The 19,287-nt window shown below is 34.3% G+C and overlaps 1 protein-coding gene across 8 annotated transcripts in view; it reads left to right on the forward strand.

The window, feature by feature from the left end:
* LOC110422469 (putative cyclic nucleotide-gated ion channel 20, chloroplastic) overlaps nucleotides 1-18,466 on the forward strand; it is a 29,862-nt gene extending 11,396 nt beyond the window's left edge. For 5 of the 8 annotated variants that reach the window (XM_021436398.2, XM_021436399.2, XM_021436400.2 and 2 more), the window contains 9 exons: nucleotides 2,342-2,479; nucleotides 2,976-3,224; nucleotides 6,072-6,320; nucleotides 7,636-7,781; nucleotides 11,378-11,455; nucleotides 12,310-12,439; nucleotides 16,124-16,370; nucleotides 16,528-16,702; nucleotides 17,946-18,466. In XM_021436398.2, the coding sequence (XP_021292073.1) occupies nucleotides 2,342-2,479; nucleotides 2,976-3,224; nucleotides 6,072-6,320; nucleotides 7,636-7,781; nucleotides 11,378-11,455; nucleotides 12,310-12,439; nucleotides 16,124-16,370; nucleotides 16,528-16,702; nucleotides 17,946-18,063 (1,530 nt within the window). In that variant the 3' untranslated portion in view covers nucleotides 18,064-18,466. The remainder of the gene's footprint in view (nucleotides 1-2,341; nucleotides 2,480-2,975; nucleotides 3,225-6,071; nucleotides 6,321-7,635; nucleotides 7,782-11,377; nucleotides 11,456-12,309; nucleotides 12,440-16,123; nucleotides 16,371-16,527; nucleotides 16,703-17,945) is intronic. The other 3 variants (XM_021436401.2, XM_021436402.2, XM_089784583.1) reach the window with 3 other exon arrangements.
* Nucleotides 18,467-19,287: the final 821 nt, after the last annotated feature.

Here is a 19,287-nt window from a genome sequence, read left to right on the forward strand (position 1 = left end):
AACCAGTCACAAAACATCTATTAATCATTTCCCCTGCCCATTGAGAATAGATAAAAAGAATGAAGCATGAAGCTTAATTTAAGGCATAACAAACCTCTATATATTGTTCTTTGCAAATATTTGAATATTTTAAGAACTACAACAATGTGTACTGTTCGAGCTTTTAAGAAATGTTGTTCAATTTTCTGCTCACGCAAATGCACGTATCACAAAGTTAATATAGAGTTGAGTAGAGTGTCGATTTTACAAAGAATTGAATTAATCCTTATTGTTAATTACTAAAATTAACACACCTTAATTTTGTCTAAACAATTAAATTAAAAAAAATTTAAATTAATAAACTAATAGTTAAAACTAATATATTAGCAAATTTTACTTCTAGTGATTAATAGACCTAAGATTATGATATCCCTCAATACTTCATCTGAATATTGTCTCTCTCTCTTAACTTAGTTTAATGGATTAAGTTACTAATATGGAGTCCTAAATTATTTACAAGTCCTTATCGAGTTTCTTATAAAAATATCTCTCCCAATTAATTTACTATATGTCTATGCAAATTATATTGAAGAAAGATTCATTAAGTTTGTGCTCTAATTTTGGCTACGTATGGTTTATAAGTGTATGTCTAGCCTATACACAAATCAAACCACCAAATCAACTAAGTGTATTCAATCATATGCTATTCTATTCAAGGTCTACCTAAATCTCCTTTGTCAAGGTTTAACTTAGGTTTTCAATTCAATCTAATTGGTGATTTGGCAATTAGAAGTATTAAGAACAGAATAAAATAAACAACTTAAATATGTCAAACATAATCAAAAGAGAGATAAATAATTCAAACTATATAATGAGTTCAGTCATAATCTTAAATTAACAATTTAGTTTTCCATCAAGTCATACATCATCATTGAATAAAGTTTAAACATTAAGAATAAAACCAAAAAAATAAGAGAATAAAAAAAAAGATAGAAAAACTTAAGAGTTGTATTCTTGATCTTCAAATCTCTTTGAATCCTTCGAATTCTTCTTAACTTCAATGACTCTTGTGGCTTAACTCTTAGCTGTCAATCTGGTGTTTTTTCGTTCTCTTTTTATCCTTTGAAAGGTTGTTTTTATAGGTTTTGAAGTTAAGCCAAGTTGGGTGAAAAAAGAAGTCAATTCAGCTAAGATTTCCTCATCAGACTATGTAGGTTGCAGCCTTGCCCAATTAATTAACAGAAATTGTAATTGCTTTAGGACTGTTGCAGTATGTCAACTTTGACAAGATTTTGAACTAACTTCCAGGCTGAACTGGGTGAAGTGCTAAACACAAAAGTTGAAGATTTTTCTCTTATCTTTCCAATGGTCCAAGAATCGCTTCATTTGAAGCTCTGTAGAGAAAGTTATTATCAAAATACCGAAACATGTGGAGTGGAAGTCTGCACCTTAAAATTGCTCTGTTTGTTTTACTAAAATTCTTCTTGTAAATACTTACAAAAGTACAAATAAATCAATCACAATCTATCATAACCACGTTAACACCAAATTAAGTATACAATTAACTAAGATTAGATTAACTCATCCAAATTACTAATTTAAAATAGTTTAGATAAAACTTACTAATTTCTATGTATTACTACAAGAACTAAACCAAATTACTATCAAAATTAAGCTCAAATAACTCTATATCATAGAGTTATCAAGAAACAAACTCAGAAAAAATGCATTGCATGATCAATCACAAGTCATGTAATGATAATATAAACGAGATTACCAACCAATTATCCATGTGCTAAAATAAGATGTTCATTTTAGTAGCTGTTAAGTCAACATTCATGAACTATCCAAACAAAGTTGACATTCATGTTAAGAGGGCCATTTATTGTTGTATTATCAGTCAAGCACCTGAATTTGGAATATGATAAGAAGCATATAAAACTTAGCCCTAAGAGGAAAAATCCACTTCTATACCCAAAAATATTGCAGCAGACCATTATCATTTGACTCGGTTTTTACCAAGATGGTTCTTACTATAGTAAGTACCAAAATATCTTCTGTTATTGTCATATCATCAACATAGAGAACTAAACCAAAAAGAAACAAAATCTCTCTTATATTTATGAATGAATAATGTTGAATTGTAAGGGCTTTGCATGAAACTTAAGTTGAGCACCACTGTACCATTTTTCTCAAACCATGCATGTGGTGCCTAGTGAAGATTATATAATGCTCATTGAAGCTTACGAAATTGATTAATTTGGAAAGAAATCTATATATGTGTTTGTCATATTCAAAACTTTGGCTAAATCTCTTTTCCTGTGCAAGTTTGACAAATATTTATTTGATTTTTCCCATGCAGTTCAGGTTGGCTTATATAGCTCCTGAGTCTAGAGTAGTTGGTGCTGGAGAGTTAGTTGACCATCCAAAGAAAATTGCTGTCAATTACCTTAGCAGATACTTTTTTCTTGACTTATTTGTGGTACTTCCACTTCCTCAAGTAAGTTATTCTTCTCTCCCTCATGTATGACAATTTCATGTTTCTTGCACTCCACTTGTGATAAGTATATTATGTTTATTTCCTTTCTTTTACACATGTTTTTTTTATTCTGGATGAATCTCTGAGCTTGACTTCATTTTGTTGTTATTCATGATTATTTCTTCCATGTTCAAGGTTATCCAAATTCACTCACCGAGTTATAATGTATATATCGCAAATTTTCTATCTTAAGGAGTTTTCTTTTAGCTCAAGTTTAACATCAATAACGTAAATCATTTCTTTATCAGTTCTTATGCAGCTCAGGGTGTTTGTTAACAAAAAACTGCATGTCATCTACAATTACAATCTCTAGCTCATCAAAGTTCATCATAAAATGACTACTTCTATCTGATGCTCCATTTCCATATTCAGTTTATCGTGCATTCTTTGTATTGATGGTAATTATCCTTTCTTTTTAGCTGTTGTCATGAACTGTCTTTCCATGATTTCATTCCAGATCATGATATTGCTGGTCCTACCAAAACATTTGGGATCATCAGGAGCAAATTTTGCAAAAAATCTTTTACGTACAGCAATTCTTATTCAGTACCTTCCCAGATTGTATAGGTTTCTACCTTTCCTTGCTGGTCAGTCTCCAAGTGGCTTTATATTTGAGTCAGCATGGGCAAATTTTGTCATAAACCTTCTCACATTTATGCTGTCTGGCCATATTGTTGGGTCATGCTGGTACCTCTTGGGATTACAGGTGGGCAACTGTTATTTTAACATTTAAAAACTTATCTTGATCATTTTTATCCTTTCAGAAACTGTCTTGAAGTAGCATTTTGTGCATAAGATCACTGATAGGATAGGATGAGACAAAATTAATAAGTAAACTGCCTTTCTTTTAGCAGAAGCATAAAAAAATGTACCATCTTATCTTACATGTATACTCATAATTCGTTACAGTACAAGTAATTCTTGTCTCTCCCAAAAGTTAGGTAAACCAGTTCACTAACTATCTATAGGCTTATTGATTTAGTGGAATTCTCATTTTGCAAAAGTCTCTTTTTCAACTGCAGGAAATCAACCTCCTATATTGCTTGGTTAGTTCACACAATACTAGATTAGCATGTAGCTACCTAGTTGCCATATATGATATTCCTCACATGTGAACGTTCGAATTCAAGCTCTTGTAGTGTTTTAGTTGAACCAATTCACAGGTGGTATGAGCCATAGCTCTACTTTGATTCAGCACTCATAGTGGCTACAACATTTCACTTCTTACTTCTAAGACACTAAAGTACAATCAACACACGATAACGTGTTCTTTCAGTTGGAGATCCTAACTAATCTTAATTAGAATAATCCTTAGTAAGCACCTTGATTATTTGGATTCAAGCAGAAATAGAATGATTTTTCTCACTGTGAGAATAGAAAGGTGAAATTTTAGTACTACCTAAACCTTGTGGTTACCTTTTGTATTCATACTGAGTTATTAGCATTCAAAGATGATAGTACCCTCACTACATGTTACAACTTATAACACTCCCTCTCAAGCTGGTGCATATACATCATATGCTCCTGCTGATTAATCTATATATCTCACTCACCATGTTCAAATCTCATTGTGAAAAAGTGTCTCTAACTTGCAACAATCAACTCAATATGCTTAGTTTATTTGTGAGCAGTTAATTAGAAGCAACTTGTATAGCTGCTTGGTTGTTGCTTATACAGATCCATAAGCTATGAATGCTTAAATCCAAGCTCTTCTAGTATGTGTTTTATTCAAGCCAAGTCACAAATGATATGAACCATTGCTTTCTAATTTCTTTCAGCACCCAATATTATCAGAATAATCTACTTAGTCTTCCAAGACACTCAATTTTGACCAACACATAGTCCTATATTTAGGCATCTACCCTAATTTGCTTCTAAATAACCCTCAACCAATGTATCGATGTAATTTTTTGAAGTAAACCATGCACTGGAGAACCCTAAATATACCTCATAATGTGTATTGTTGCATCCAAATGGCTGGTTCGTGGGGCATCAAGTAACTAAGAACACCAATTGTATAAGAGATATCTGGATGAGTTACTGTCAAATAGCCTAACTTACCAATTAATTTGCTAAATTGTTCTAGAAGAGATAGTACTCACCAAGATCCAGTTCAGGTTTAGTGTTCGCATCCATAGGAATATCTACAAGTTTTGATCCAACATCCCTGTCCTAGAAAGCAAATCAAATCATACTTTCTATGTGACAAAGATGATGCCAAACAAGGTCTAGCCATGTTGCTGCCCAAGAAGTACTCTATTGTCCCAAATATGTCATTTGGAATTTACTCTGAGAACCACTTCAACCCTTTTATTCGAACACCATCATCGCTTGTGATAACAATATTTACATACACAATTAATTATACTTTACCTGCAGGAGTATAGTGCTAGAAGATAGAATGTTCTTTCTCTCCTATATGAAGACCTAAATAAAGCACTAACACACTAAATCTTCCAAATTAAGAGCTGGGAGATTGATTTAACCATCCAAAGATTTCTTTAAACAACGTACTAGACCTGATTCGCTTGAGCACCAAACCCTAGTGGTTACCCATGTAAACTTCCTCTTCCAAGTGCCCCTCTCAAAAATCCATTTATGATATCTGACAGATGCAACAACCTTTAAAATATCATAGCAAGAGCAATAAATGAACTGGAGAAATTTTGGCAATAGTTGAAAGAGACTTTGCAGAATCAAAACCAGGCCTTTAGCGAGTAAACGAGCTTTAAGTCTACTAATCCAAATGTCAGAATTTACCTTGACTTGTACAGACCTATTAAAGCCAATCACCGACTTGCCATAGGCATCTGTCTAACTAGTCCAAGCAACTGAAAATGGTAACTCATCTCTTTGAAAGGTGTCTTAGGAAGAATGACAATGAACTTTTGCACAAGTCCGAAACAATGCAAGAGTTCAGCTTTAGGACTGATAGACTCAAAACTCTAATTTTAGGTTTCGTAAGAGTTTCAGAACTACCTCTCTTTGGTTTTGTGTTCGCTTGCATCAATAGTGATTGGCATAACAAGCTGCAACTGTTCATACACTTTTTTCCAACTCAACATAATATTCCCCCCTTGCAACTAAATTAATCTAAATATAAATCATAAATGTCAGTCAAATTAATAAAATGAAGTAGTTTAGCATAAAGCAAACATCCTTTTGTGTGTTTACATCAGTATTGTATAAGTAATATGTGGTTCCTTCCAGTTCCACAATGTACTAAGCGTTTGAGTGTCTACTTGTATATCTATTTTACTTTTGTACCTGATACCTGCCAGCAAATTTGCGTCCTCATAGGATTTGAAATATAAATAGTTGTATACCCCATTTGCTTATGTAAATTTTTTATTTTATTGTATTAAACTAAATAACTGGGTGTAGCATATTCATCAGCTTTCTTTAGATCTTACATTATGAAGTGTGCATTGAGTTCTGCTTGTTTGATTTTCTTGGTGCAGAAGTTGGAATAGCTTTTGTTAATAAACGCATGAAAGATGATTGTGATTCTTTTATTTCTTTTTTGTCCCCCTTCTAACTTTGTCTTTACTAGAGGGTTAATCAATGTCTTCGAAATGCCTGCCATGACTCCAACATTAAAAATTGTGAGGAGTTTATAGATTGTGGATATGGGCATACTTCTACTCGTGCTGAATTGCCAAGTTGGAAGAACAACACAAATGCTTCTGCCTGTTTTTCAGAAGATGGATTTCCTTATGGAATATATATACAGACAGTCAATCTAACAACAGAACGAAGTATTATTACCAGATATGTATATTCATTGTTTTGGGGATTCCAGGTAATTCATTCACTCTATCATCATTTTGCCAATGTTAACTAAGTTGTACTTCTGTACTTTGTTACATGTTTGGCATTATTTAGTGGCAATAAGTTTAATTAACTTTTTGGCCTTTCCTTTAAATTTGTTTCCAAAAACAAAAAATAAATAGTTTTTTCTGATATAAAAGCAAGTATATCTCTGAAGAGTTTAAAATTAAACATTTTAACATTTTTCAAGAGCAAAACACATGAATTTTCTTTTATATGAATCAATTATGTTTGAATTATGTTGCGTCTTATCCATTAACTCATTTTTGATAAAATTTATATATATATATATATATATATATCTTTTAACTATTTGCTGTTGATTTTTAGCAAATTGAGGAAGCAAAAAGTAACTAAAAAGCAACAGCAAAATGAAGCCTTAGAAACTTGCTGCATAACCTAGTGATAATTGAGAGAACACATCAAGGGCCATTTGCAAGGCTTAATTTAATGGGCCATGAGGAATATATATCAACACATGTTTTTGCGCATTATGTTATAATAGGTGCAGTACTAGAAAATTTGTTGAAACTCTCATATCCTTGTAGTGGTTTGTTCTACTCATTATTCACATGTGTTCTCTTTAGGTTTGCCCTTGTGACATTAACCAACTCTTTAGTGAGGATTCCTTGTGTGAGTAAATCCAAGTTCATATCTCCACCAATTGATCTTTGTCTTCAAAAAAGTGTAACATATCTCCATGCTAAGTTTCATCCTTGATATAATATTAGTCGTTAAAATGTATTATTTTCTTGCTGGAAAACTATAAGTTAATTGGATGGGAGTTTAACCTCTGGTGAATGCTCTTGAAAAGGGTTGTTGACAAATTGCTAAGTAACTTTTAAAGCTACAATATACTACTTACATTTCCCTACAGTCATACGAGTAATGTACTATGTTCTTCAAATGATTTGCCAAATGCTCTTGTGCAAAGTCCTATATTCGTTTTCTGCTTTCCCACAAAGTTGTGAAACAATTCTATCCTTTGCATTCTTTTTTATCTTTCTTTCCCCCTTCCCTAGAGAATCTTGTTATTGATGAAACATAGAGTAGTGTTGTTTTCAATTTGTTTCCTTTCTACTGACCCATTTTCTGCGCTGCTTATGTGCTTAATGCTATCATAAATGCCCGTTTAAGTAATCAAGTGAAGGTATCTATCATGCATGCAATTTTGTCTTTCTTCATTGATATATTGAGTTTGTTTGGTTAAATACTATGAGCATTTCTATCAACTAACAATACCTTTCATTGACCCCTTATATTTTGGTTAATTCAATGTTATCAAGCAAATCAGTACTCTGGCTGGAAATCAAATTCCAAGCTATTTTGTTTGGGAAGTTCTTTTTACCATGGCCATTGTTGGACTGGGCCTCTTGCTTTTTGCTCTTCTGATTGGAAATATGCAGAACTTTCTCCAGGCGCTTGGACGAAGGTATAACATTGCAAAAAGATTGTTTTTCAAAATGCATTTTACACTCCCAAAGAAGGCAGAATTGTTGGTAAAATTCTCATAAAGTTGCTCTCTAATGAACAGTAAACCATTCAGGCTTGCTAGAGTTCTATAAACCTACTCCTACAAGGACTCCAAAATTGGAAACCAAGGAAACACTATAGAAAAATGAAATCTAGAAACAAATGCCTTACCTCAAAATCTGCAATTCTCAGCAAATATGAACATTATAAATACCCCTAAAACTTAAAGCTGAAGAAGAGAGAATAAATTAAACCACAACTTTCTATCATAAAATGAAAAAATAGCTTTATTACCCGGAAGAAAAAATCTATTCTATCTTAAGTAAGGTCCTAAATTGATTCACTATAAATAAAGATTAGGCTTTCTCATATTCTTGGTATTTTTAATGTCAACTTAGCTTGACATCCTTATTTTCTGCAGCACCTACATACACTCTCTTTTTTTCTTTTTCTTTTTTTTTCTGTCTAATTATTTGCTAATCATTTATCTAATTACTTGGAAGTTTAAAGAGGAGCACTCTGCTTAGCAATTTGTTGCCACTAAATATGCTTTGATGTTATGAAGGCCACAACTTTAAGCCAAGTCCTTGTTTCATGTGGTATCCATGATCTATACATAAAGTTTAAGATTTGTTTGTTAATCCAAAAGTCCTAATGCCAAGCAAACTTGAGGGGCTTTTAACTGTGCAGTAAGCAATGCAAGACCTACCAAATCCTACCCATGAAAAATTAGATCCTAAAGCCATAAAGTGTATCTTTGTTGGATATTCTGTTAGTCAAAAGGGGTACAAATGCTATTGTTCAACCACAAAAAAAAATGTTTGTTTCCTTAGATGTCTCTTTCCTTGAAGATCAATCTTTCTACCCAAATCCTACTCTTCATGGGGAGATATTGAGAGAAGAGAAAGCTTTGGGATTGTCTTATTCCTCTTCCTATAGTTGCTGACATATTTGAAACCACCTATAAATAAAAATCCTCCAATTACGGCATCAACAGATTTTGGCTTGGAAACCAGGGAAGACCCAAATGGGCTTAGTCAACAACAATCAGAGCTTCGTGTTTATTCACGAAGAAACAAAAATCCTCAAGAAGTGCAATTTTTCACTCATCAACCGTGTTGCCAAGAGCCCAATCCACAAGAAAATGCTGAAACTGAAAATAAAATTATTAGTGTTGGTGATACTTCTAGTTTGCCTCAGGTGGAGACTCAATGTAGCGAGTTGGAGATTCCAATGGCTCTCAGGAAATGGGTTACATTATGCACCCAACATCCTATTTCTGATTACTTATCTTACAATCGATTGTCACAGGTATTCCAAGCTTTGATAGAAAAGGTTGAAAAGGATGAGATTCCAAAAAATGTTCAAGAAGCTTTTGAAATTGCAGAATGGAGGGCTGCTATACTTGAAGAAATGAGAGGCCTAAAAGGGAATGAAACTTGGGATGTAGTGGAGTTACCTAAGGGTAAGAGTTCTATAGGGTGTAAATGGGTGTTTACTATTAAGTATAAGTCAAATGGTGAAATTGAGAGACACAGGGCTCATCTAGTTGCCAAAGGATTCACTCAAGTTTTTGGGGTGGATTATACAAAAACATTTGCTCTAGTTGCAAAGTTAAACACTACAAGGGTGCTATTATTATTAGCAACTAATCTTGATTGGACACTACATCAAATGGATGTCAAAAATGCCTTTCTCAATGGAGTGCTTGATGTTTGCCTCCAGGTTTTGAAGGGGCAATTGGTAACAAAAAAGTATGTAGATTGAAGAAGTCACTATATGGATTAAAACAATTGCCGAGAGCTTGGTTTGACCAATTTGCAAAGGCTATAAAGAGTTATGGTTACCAACAAGGACAAACTGATCATACTCTTTCTTTCAAGCATTCACAAGATGGAAAGAAAACTATTTGATTGTGTATGTGTATGATATTTTTTTAACCGAAGATGATATAGAAGAAATAGAGAGGCTTAAGAAAACTCTTAGGAGTGAATTTGAAACCAAAGACCTCAAGCCACTAAGATATTTCTTAGGGATGGAAGTGGCAAGAAGAAAGAAAGGTATTATTATCGCTCAAAGAAAATATACATTAGATCTTTTGAAAGAGATAGGGATACTTGGTTATTGTACAAAGGTTTGGGGGAACCTGGTTACTTGGAGAAGCAAGAAGCAACCGGTTGTAGCTCGCAATAGTGCAGAAGTAGAATTTAGAGTCCTTGCACAAGGACCTTGTGAGCTGATTTGGTTAAAGAGACTAATGGAAGAACTGAAAATATTTAGTATGGGGCCCATGATATTGTGACAATAAAGCCGCAATAAGTATTGCACATAAACCGGTTCATCATGACCGAACAAAGCATGTGGAGATAGATCGACATTTTAGGAAAGAAAAAATAGAAGATGGGCTAATTTGCGTGACCTGTGTGCCTACCAAACAACAAATACTTGATGTTCTAACAAAAGGGTGGCCTAGACCGAGTTTTGAAGTGCTAGTAAACAAGCTGGGAATGACCAACATCTATTCACCAGCTCTAGGGGGACTGTTGACAGCTCATCAATTTATTTTATTGACTATATTGCAGATTTGTAGGAGTTAGTTTAGGGATATTATTTCCTTTCTCTATTTTTGTCTTTTTGCCAGATTATTTCCTGATTTCTAGTAATTTACCAGATTTCAAGACCTAATTTAGATAGGTTTTCTTGTATATAATTAGCACCTAGTAATTCCAATAGAGACATTAGAGAATTTTGTTTCATTCTCTGTTTTCACTGTCATTCACGATGGACTTACGAACAAACCTCGTATATAGCATTAAGAAAAAATTTCAACATAATTTGCAATAGGTTAAAATAAGCCCATATGCTGAAATCCAAGCCACAATAGCTATTTTATATGTTCTTGATACATATGATCTCAAGTTACACAATAGGGTGGCCCTTTCCTATCATATAATCCCTGTCCCTCCATCCAAAGATTTGAATTAGAGACCTCCGAGTCTGAATCTCATGTGTTAATAAAGGTACTTATACTAGAACTTGATTACAAAATACAATACTCATACCTTATCTGAACATGATTAACAATACCCTATTGGAACCCAATTAAAACCCAAACCCATTTATTTAGTTAAAAACGGTGCGGTACAAAAACTTGACCCCAATTCAATAATAAAAAATATAACTTAATCATTTTATATATTTTATTGGTCAAAATTAAATCAATAAATTCAAATTAATTTTTTTATTTAGACAATTTATAAATTTTAATACATAATTTGTCAAATATAAGTAGTACATATATTGAAAAATATATCACTTAAAACTAAATATTAAAAAACTCATAATATACAATTGACTTCAGGTACCCGAATCTGTTTATAAGGTATTATAGTCCCACTTAAATGGGTTGGGTAGTATTAGATACTTGTTTATATGCTGGCCATAACCCTCCCTACTCTTTCTTCAATCTCACCCTCACCACATGCCTTTACAACTTTTTATTAGATTTTTTTGACTACCATTGTCTTTGTTTGGTAAATTTTAATTTATTTGTAGGAGGTTAGAAATGTCACTAAGGCGTCGCGATGTGGAGCAATGGATGAGCCATCGGCGATTGCCAGAAGAGCTTAGAAGGTACGTATGTTCATTTTTCTTTTCTTTCTTCCCCCTCCCTCTTTTCTTTCCTTTTTTTTGTTTTTTTTTGCAATTATTCTCATTATGTCTTGTTACCATTATTGTCATTTGTAAATAGAATTAAATGTGGTCTTATTTCTTGATATACTCTTCTTATTTCTATTTTTGCTACACAAGTGTACATTACATCTAACACAAAAGTTTCAAGTTCTTATATCATTACTCTTTTGAATGGGTACATGAGAATAAGATTCACCATCTATAAAGCCCATTTTTTTGAAGGAATTGTTTATACCTAGTTAAACAAAGAGAAGATAATTATTGTGTATACCACTTACTCTGAAGTCTAAATCATATATACCCAAAATTAAATGTGCAATGATTGTGTTAAATCTACATTGACTTGTGTTTGTTAGTAAATTCCTACATTGAAGAAAACTAAGATGGAGATGTTGTATTTATGTTCAACTCTCTCAAAAGGTTAAGCCCTTTTTGGATTGGTTGGAGGTTATACTTAAGTACCATTATCTGACTTATTATCTCTTTGTTGGACTTGTAAAACTCACTTGTGCCGTGTATGTGTGTGTGTGTGTGATTTCTCTTCCTCTTGGTCAAAAATAAAATAAAAAAGTTATTTTGGTAGATCTACTATCTTGTACTGTTACTTGGAAAGTACATGTTTCTTTGCATATGTCTTCCCTTTTGTATTATGGTATTTGGTTGGCTGTTTATATCTTAGGTCCCTTGGAGGCTGTTGCCTTTTAGATGATTGGCTTCAACCAAAACCTACTTTTGCTAGCATATTTAAACGTTTGATAGTTTATTTAGAATTAACCATGTAAATTGCTATGTAGGAAAGTACGAGAGGCCGAACGATATAATTGGGCTGCCACAAGAGGTGTGAATGAAGAAATGCTTCTTGAGAACTTACCCGAAGACCTTCAGAGAGATATAAGACGCCATCTCTTCAAGTTTGTTAAGAAAGTGAGCTTCAAAATCTTTAGTTGAAATGAATAATACTCTTTTCCAAGTACTTAAGGTATAATAAACATAGTTAAACCATTTGCCCTCTCCATATTCCAAAAATATCTTACTTGGAATCCTTTGAAACATACCTTCTATAGATGCTTGATCTTGGCTAAATTATTATTTTCTTAAAGAGTTGTTTTACAGAATGAGAACAAACACAAAAAAACTATGTCGCGTGGAGAGTAGTAAAAATAACTTTGAACAATTGACAAGGTTCATGAGTTTGGCTTATTGGCTTAAACATAGAGGTAGTTAAGAGGAACACAAAAAACTACGTCTCGTGGAGTAATAAAAATAACTCTGAACAATTGGTAAGGTTTATGAGTTTGGCTTGTTGGCTTAAATATGGAGGTAGTTAAGAGGCCTTTCTCTTAACTTTTTTCTTAAAATACAAGTGCTTTACCTTGTCCCTCATTCTTAAGAGACATGTGACATATTGTTAGGTGCCACTGAGTTTCGCTATATCATTAAACCAAAACATCAGCCCACTACTCAATATACGTTTTGGGCTAATGTGTTATCCCCAGGATGAACGCGTTCTTACATGATAGGCTTGTTCTTTTTAGAAAGAACTTATTCTTTCATAATGAACAAGTTCTCTCTAAATGTGCTCTTCTCATGATGTCCAATAAGCACTTTTCACCCATTTGTTGTTAAGAAACTACTTCTACCATACATAAAGGAGCTTGACAATTCATTGGAGACAAATTAAAAATTCAAGCCTCTTTAAAATACTCTCTAAAAAGCTCTCTCTAAGCTCTTCTTAGAAACTCTCTAAAAACCTTTTTTCTACTTTTCCCTAATTTGTATCCCTCACTTACTGTTATAAGAGCTCTTAACATTTCAAGAATTGCTTCAATCTTCTTCTTCTTCTTTATCGTCTCTGGTCCATCTCACTTGTTGAAAAACTACCTCTCTCTTTATTAGAAGAACCCTTTATATTTTGACAACTCCATTGGGTAAGAGTGATTACATTAAGTAAAACTCATCGAAAGTTGCATTATTAGAAAATATGGAGAGTTCTCCTGACAACCAAGACACCTGTTCCTACCTAGTCCAAGACCTCATGAAAATACTCCAAGCTTCTAAAGAGTAAATGCAAATGTTGGAAGAAAAGACCAAGTGGATGACAGAGACAATCTTCCCACTTTTGTCCTTTACCGTCGCAACCTCTCAAGCTCAAACTATGTAGCTTAATGTTAGTGAAAATGTGACTAAGGGAATCAACAACTCAAATGGGAATGAAGAAAATGGAGAGAGCACAATTGATGCTATGGTTGTTGGAAATGCCAATACAACCAATCCTTTCGTTGTTAGTAACTCTGCTACGACAATATTGTTAACCACCACTGAAGGCTTTGTGATAAAGGAAGAGCTCTAGAATTTGCTTGACCATAAGATCAAGAGCTTCAATTTTTCTAAATTTAATCTTTAGTTGTCTTATCTTGTTAGAGTAGTTGCTAGTCATATTTGAAAGACTACACCAATATTAAGTTCAAACAATTTAATGGCAAGATTGGGGATGCTTGAAGGAATTTCATGAAGTTTGTGGAGACCCTTGGAGTAATGGGATTGGACAATAACTTGAACTTAAAGGAGTTTTCTAAGTCCCCTACCCAAAAGGCATATACCTAGTGCGTCAATCTCACCCTTGGTTTTGTTTAATCTTGGAGTCAAATGTACAAGATTTTTGGGGAGAGGCTAATTTTGGTTAACTTGAGAAAAAGCATTAAAAGTTCAAGGAAGATTTCATGGAATACATCCAATTGTTTAGAGAAAAGGTGCTGGATATACAAGATTTTCACAATCAGGAGCTAGTAAAATTTGCATCCAAGGTAAGTTTAATGAGTATATGGTACATTTGAAAAATTTGTCTTTTCTCACATTTGCTATTGTTGGTTGAAGTAACATAAAGGACCAACAATACGATTCTTTGGCAAAAGTGAGCTAGTTGTTTTGAGAGTAGAAATACTCCTTACGGTAAATGCAATTCAACAAGGTAAAAAAAGAAGAGGTTTTCAACCTATTCTAGAAGAGACAACATAAGAAGAAGAGATTGATTCTCTACCACCATTCTAAATCCCACTAAATAGAGTAACAGCTTTTTCTCCACATTTTGCAACCAAAAACAACAGAAGAGAAGTCCAACCCAAAGTATTATAACTATTATTGTATAGTTGGTCATTCATTTGCTGAATGTAGAGACCTCCATAAATTATTTTATCAAAGGGTGCAAGCAGGAAAAGTAGTGGTTGGAAACAACAAGATCTAGAACAACTTGTTTCCCTCATTAATGAGTTAGTTTCACTTTGAGAAGTTCTCAATATCTTGGCTTGGTAACTCAAATATAGAGATACTTAAGAGGTTTTCCTCTTAATTTTGCACGTGCTTTACATTTTCACTCATTCTTAATAAACATGTGACACATTGTTAAGTGTCACTTAGCTCCATTATGTCATTAAACTGAAAAATCCGCCCACTACCCAATATACATAATGGGCTAACGTGTTATACCCATATGAACATGTTCTTAAGTGGTGGACTTGTTTTTCTTATGATTAACATGATCTCATAATGAACATGTTCTCTCTAAACGTGCTCTTCCCATGAGGTCCAATAAGCACTTTCTAACCAATTGGTCCTAAGAATTGCTTCTACTTGGTCTGTATGTCACAAGCCGCGAATTCAGGGTCCATGGGGAGGATCAGTGGCACACATCGAGTACACATAGGAGATAGGGGAGGCTCAAGAAAACCCCTTTTCTTACGAGCCATAGCAAAGGACAAAACCCTTTTGTGTCGGGAGGTAGTAGCATTCTGCTTGGGAGCCTAGGCAAGTCAATATGCATGGACCACGCAATCTACGCATGCATTTCCATGTCAATATGCTTAAGCCCTATCATGTGGATGATGATGACCCTAGCCAAGGGGTGAGCCAGCCCTCACCTCGCAGGTCCAGTGGGCAGACCACTGTGGCACTAGTAGACACAAAGGGGTAGAACCGTGAATACACTGTGGGGAGCCTCTTCCTGCATTTTGAATGCCACTAGTCGTTAGACACTCTACATTACCCGTTAAACACTATAAAGCTTTCCTTAGGCTCCCTTTTGAGATGTGTAACTAGGGGTATTCTATGGGGGACCCTTGCATGTATAAACATATGAACTCACTTTAAAACCCATGTAAGTCTGTTGATTCATTGTCAATACAAGGCCTTTACTCTCACACTCTCTCTACTCATTTGTGTGCATGTTTGTGTGCCTCAAGGCTTAGGCCTTTGCTTGCTTGTGTGCATTCAACCTTTTGCATGATTGTGTTGCTTGCAAGAGGGCTGCCACACTTGCCTGATCCCAGTAGATTAGGTTGCTTGGGTTCAGGTTGGTTAGACAGGGAACTCAAGGCCACAGGTTGTGGTTCCAATTGCCTCTGTTTTCATATAACTATAGTTTCACCATAAAAACATTAATTATGTATAAATCATTGGTGTTGCAAATATCATTACCAGATTTTTTTTTCTAGTGAGAACTTTTACCTGCAAATGTTGGTTAGCAGCATAGCATTACTGGGATGATGTTGATTAATGAAATTGTAACCACTGAGATGCCCTTTCAGAGATAATAAAAAATGTTTCATTCTGCAGGTTCGCATTTTTGCTCTCATGGATGATCCTATTTTAGATGCCATCTGTGAGAGATTAAGGCAAAAGACCTATATTAAAGGAAGCAAAGTTTTGTCACGTGGTAGTCTGATTGAAAAGATGGTTTTTATTGTGCGTGGGAAAATGGAAAGTGTTGGAGAAAATGGAATCATAGATCCCTTATCTGAAGGGGATGTTTGCGGCGAGGAACTTCTCACGTGGTGTCTTGAGCATTCTTCAGTAAACAGAGGTATTGTCATGATTCATAATTTTAAGCTAACATTCCCTTTTGGTGCATTCGTAGACTCTTAAATATTTTCAAATTGTTATCAATTCAGACTTTAATAGTAGTATTTTAAGCCTGTAGAATTCCTGATCTGCAAGCCAAAGATATTTTGTCAACATAGTTTCTATTGCAGATGGAAAGAAAATTAGGATTCCTGGACAGAGATTGCTTAGTAACCGAATAGTTAGATGCCTGACAAATGTAGAAGCATTTTCCCTTCGGGCTGCAGACCTAGAAGCAGTTACCAGTCTTTTCTCAAGGTTCTTGCGCAATCCTCGTGTTCAAGGAGCCATAAGGTTGTTTTCATATCAATAGTCTCATACTTGAGAGCGCATGTTTTTTCTTTCTGTTTTGTTTGTTTGTTTGTTCGTTTGTTTTCTTTCTTACCTCAAACAAGAGTGTGCATGTGGACTTTAGCTTTTAGGTACTTTCCTCAAATAAAACAACTAATTTGGGACTCTCACTTATTCTAAACCTTATATAGGACTAAGTACATTAAAAAATTTCATGTACAGAGCTAAATACAAAACTTTGAAATTTATTGGTGAATGAAGAACTAAAACTGTTGATCTAGTTTTTGCAATTCTACGATATGGAACTTAAGCCTTATCTCCTTTTTTTAAAAAAAAAGAACAAATGTCACAATTAGCATGGCTTTCACATAGGACTTTTTGAGTGATTGTTGTGACTGTTGGGCCAGGACTATTTGGAAATGAAACTTTATGGTGTAAGCCTAAACTAACACACCAATATTGCTCTTTGAAACCTTTTACTTTATATGCTGTTAGGCAGTACGGCATATCACAAAAAGAATAATTAACTGAAATTGTTCTAATTATTTAAATAGCAATAGAGAATGCTCGCAAGTTAAAGCTTCTTGTGCATTTTTTACCATTCTCTTAGCATGTGAATTCTTCATTCCTTGGGCTCTTCATAAAAGGCTCTAAATCTTACTCTTGAAATTCACTCTCAGAAACTACAAGCCCACCATGCCTTGTCTGTTTGTACATGGTAAACTCAGGTGCCAAGTTTTTTTCTTCCCTCCTAAAATCTAATTAGATGAAATGTTTTTACATTCTTGCAAGCTCTTTAATTTAAAGCCTTAGTTTTCCTAGTTTTTTAAATTGTGTAAGCAGCTGGGTTGATAGTTATATAAGTCAAGTGTTAATTGATCACTATATTTACTACCCACTGCCGCAGGCATTTTAAAATTTTGGGGCATAAGTAAGTAACATGTGATCATTCGATGGAATTTTGTTTGATGGTAGCAGCATCACATATAAGTCATGAAACTTAATATCTTAATACCAATTCAGTTTCTGGCTTAATTTACATTGAAGGATGTGGAGCTCATGACCTATGTAAAAATATGCATTCCCCCAGTTTCAACTAAAAGCTACAGTATATCAATTTTTCCCCTTAGGCCATTCAGGGGCACATTTTGTCAATAAAAGCTAGGAATGATGCTGGACTCTTCTGAGGACAAGCTGATTTTGTTTTACTCAATTCATACATGATAAAATTGTCCTCAAATGGCAGGTATGAATCACCCTATTGGAGAAGCCTTGCTGCTACTCATATTCAAGTAGCATGGAGATACAGGAAAAAACGTCTGAACCGTGCTGACACCTCTCAATCTGGTCAATCTTCAAGATAGTATTTCAGCTTTTTGTACTGTAGAAATCGAAGGTTCTTATGTAATATAACTAGGTATATTGAATAGGCAGCCATCTGTTAAGGAAATTTGTTGTAACTTATGGCAGTTAGGTTTATCACAAATTTTAGCATCGGCTGTCAAAGTGCCCTTGAGATGGAGGAAAAAAAATGCCGATTCTATGTTCAGATTTGTGATATATAGCTAACATGTGCAAGATGTGTACGTAATATGTCAAAGGTCCCAAGCCATTGCATGTCATAAAATTTCATGAAAATTATATGAAGCAGTGAGATTTCCATTTGGGATCTGCAATGTAAGTGAAGGAGAGGACAGGACAGTTGTCACTGATGGAGTTCTTTTGGTGCAATTTATTTATATGAAAAGTTTAGTTGTTGATGTTAAATTTTCCCTTGTGGATTCTTCTCTAAATTACCTCTACCCATTAATGAGGGCAACCATTGCCAGACTAATATATTCAATCTGAGGATTTGAAGGCATCCAAGTATTGTGACATGATTGGTTTCGGACAGGCAAGGGCTTCACATTTAAGTGGGAAGAACGGGCTGCCCTCTGGTGTCTGGACTGTTGAAGTTTCTTCGGTTTTACAATAAATTTGTGCGGACCCTAATAACTACTGATTTTGGTCTTTAATTGGGAATGAGAAGGCAATTCCAATGAAATTGTTAGATTGACCAACCCCGTCGTGGATTCAATAAATTTAGTAATGTGAAATGGGAACACATCCTCAATGCATTTTTACCTATCTGCCTTAAATCGCTGCGAGGTCTCACTGCACAATCATTGGATATCTTCTGGTTTAATTACAGTTGATCAACCACTGAAATGAATTCAAATTTTGAACAGGTCCCATTACTCGTCGTTTAGATTCAACGTTGTGGATATGCATCCAGCAATGTCAAATTTTTGGGATTTGCAAATTGTGAAGGCCAGCACGCATAAATATGATCGATCAACAGCAGAATCATGTTCAATTAAGTAGCGAGCCAAAGCTTAATTTGATTTGAGCAATCGCATTTAAGCATCAGAAAGGGAGAAGTTGCAACTGTGCTTTTTATAAATTTGTTAGCTCAAGCCTGTAAATGCATTCCCATCTACTACCTCAACATATACTTTTATTGTGCCGCTCCTCAAAAAAACCAAAAGAAAATTCAATCAAATTATGTCCATCCTGTTTGAAAAAATTAAGGGCATAAATATGAGGGA

Source organism: Theobroma umbraticum, unplaced genomic scaffold, assembly GCF_002168275.2.
Source record: "Theobroma umbraticum cultivar Fairchild unplaced genomic scaffold, ASM216827v3 scaffold_146.0, whole genome shotgun sequence".
NCBI lineage: Eukaryota > Viridiplantae > Streptophyta > Magnoliopsida > Malvales > Malvaceae > Theobroma > Theobroma umbraticum.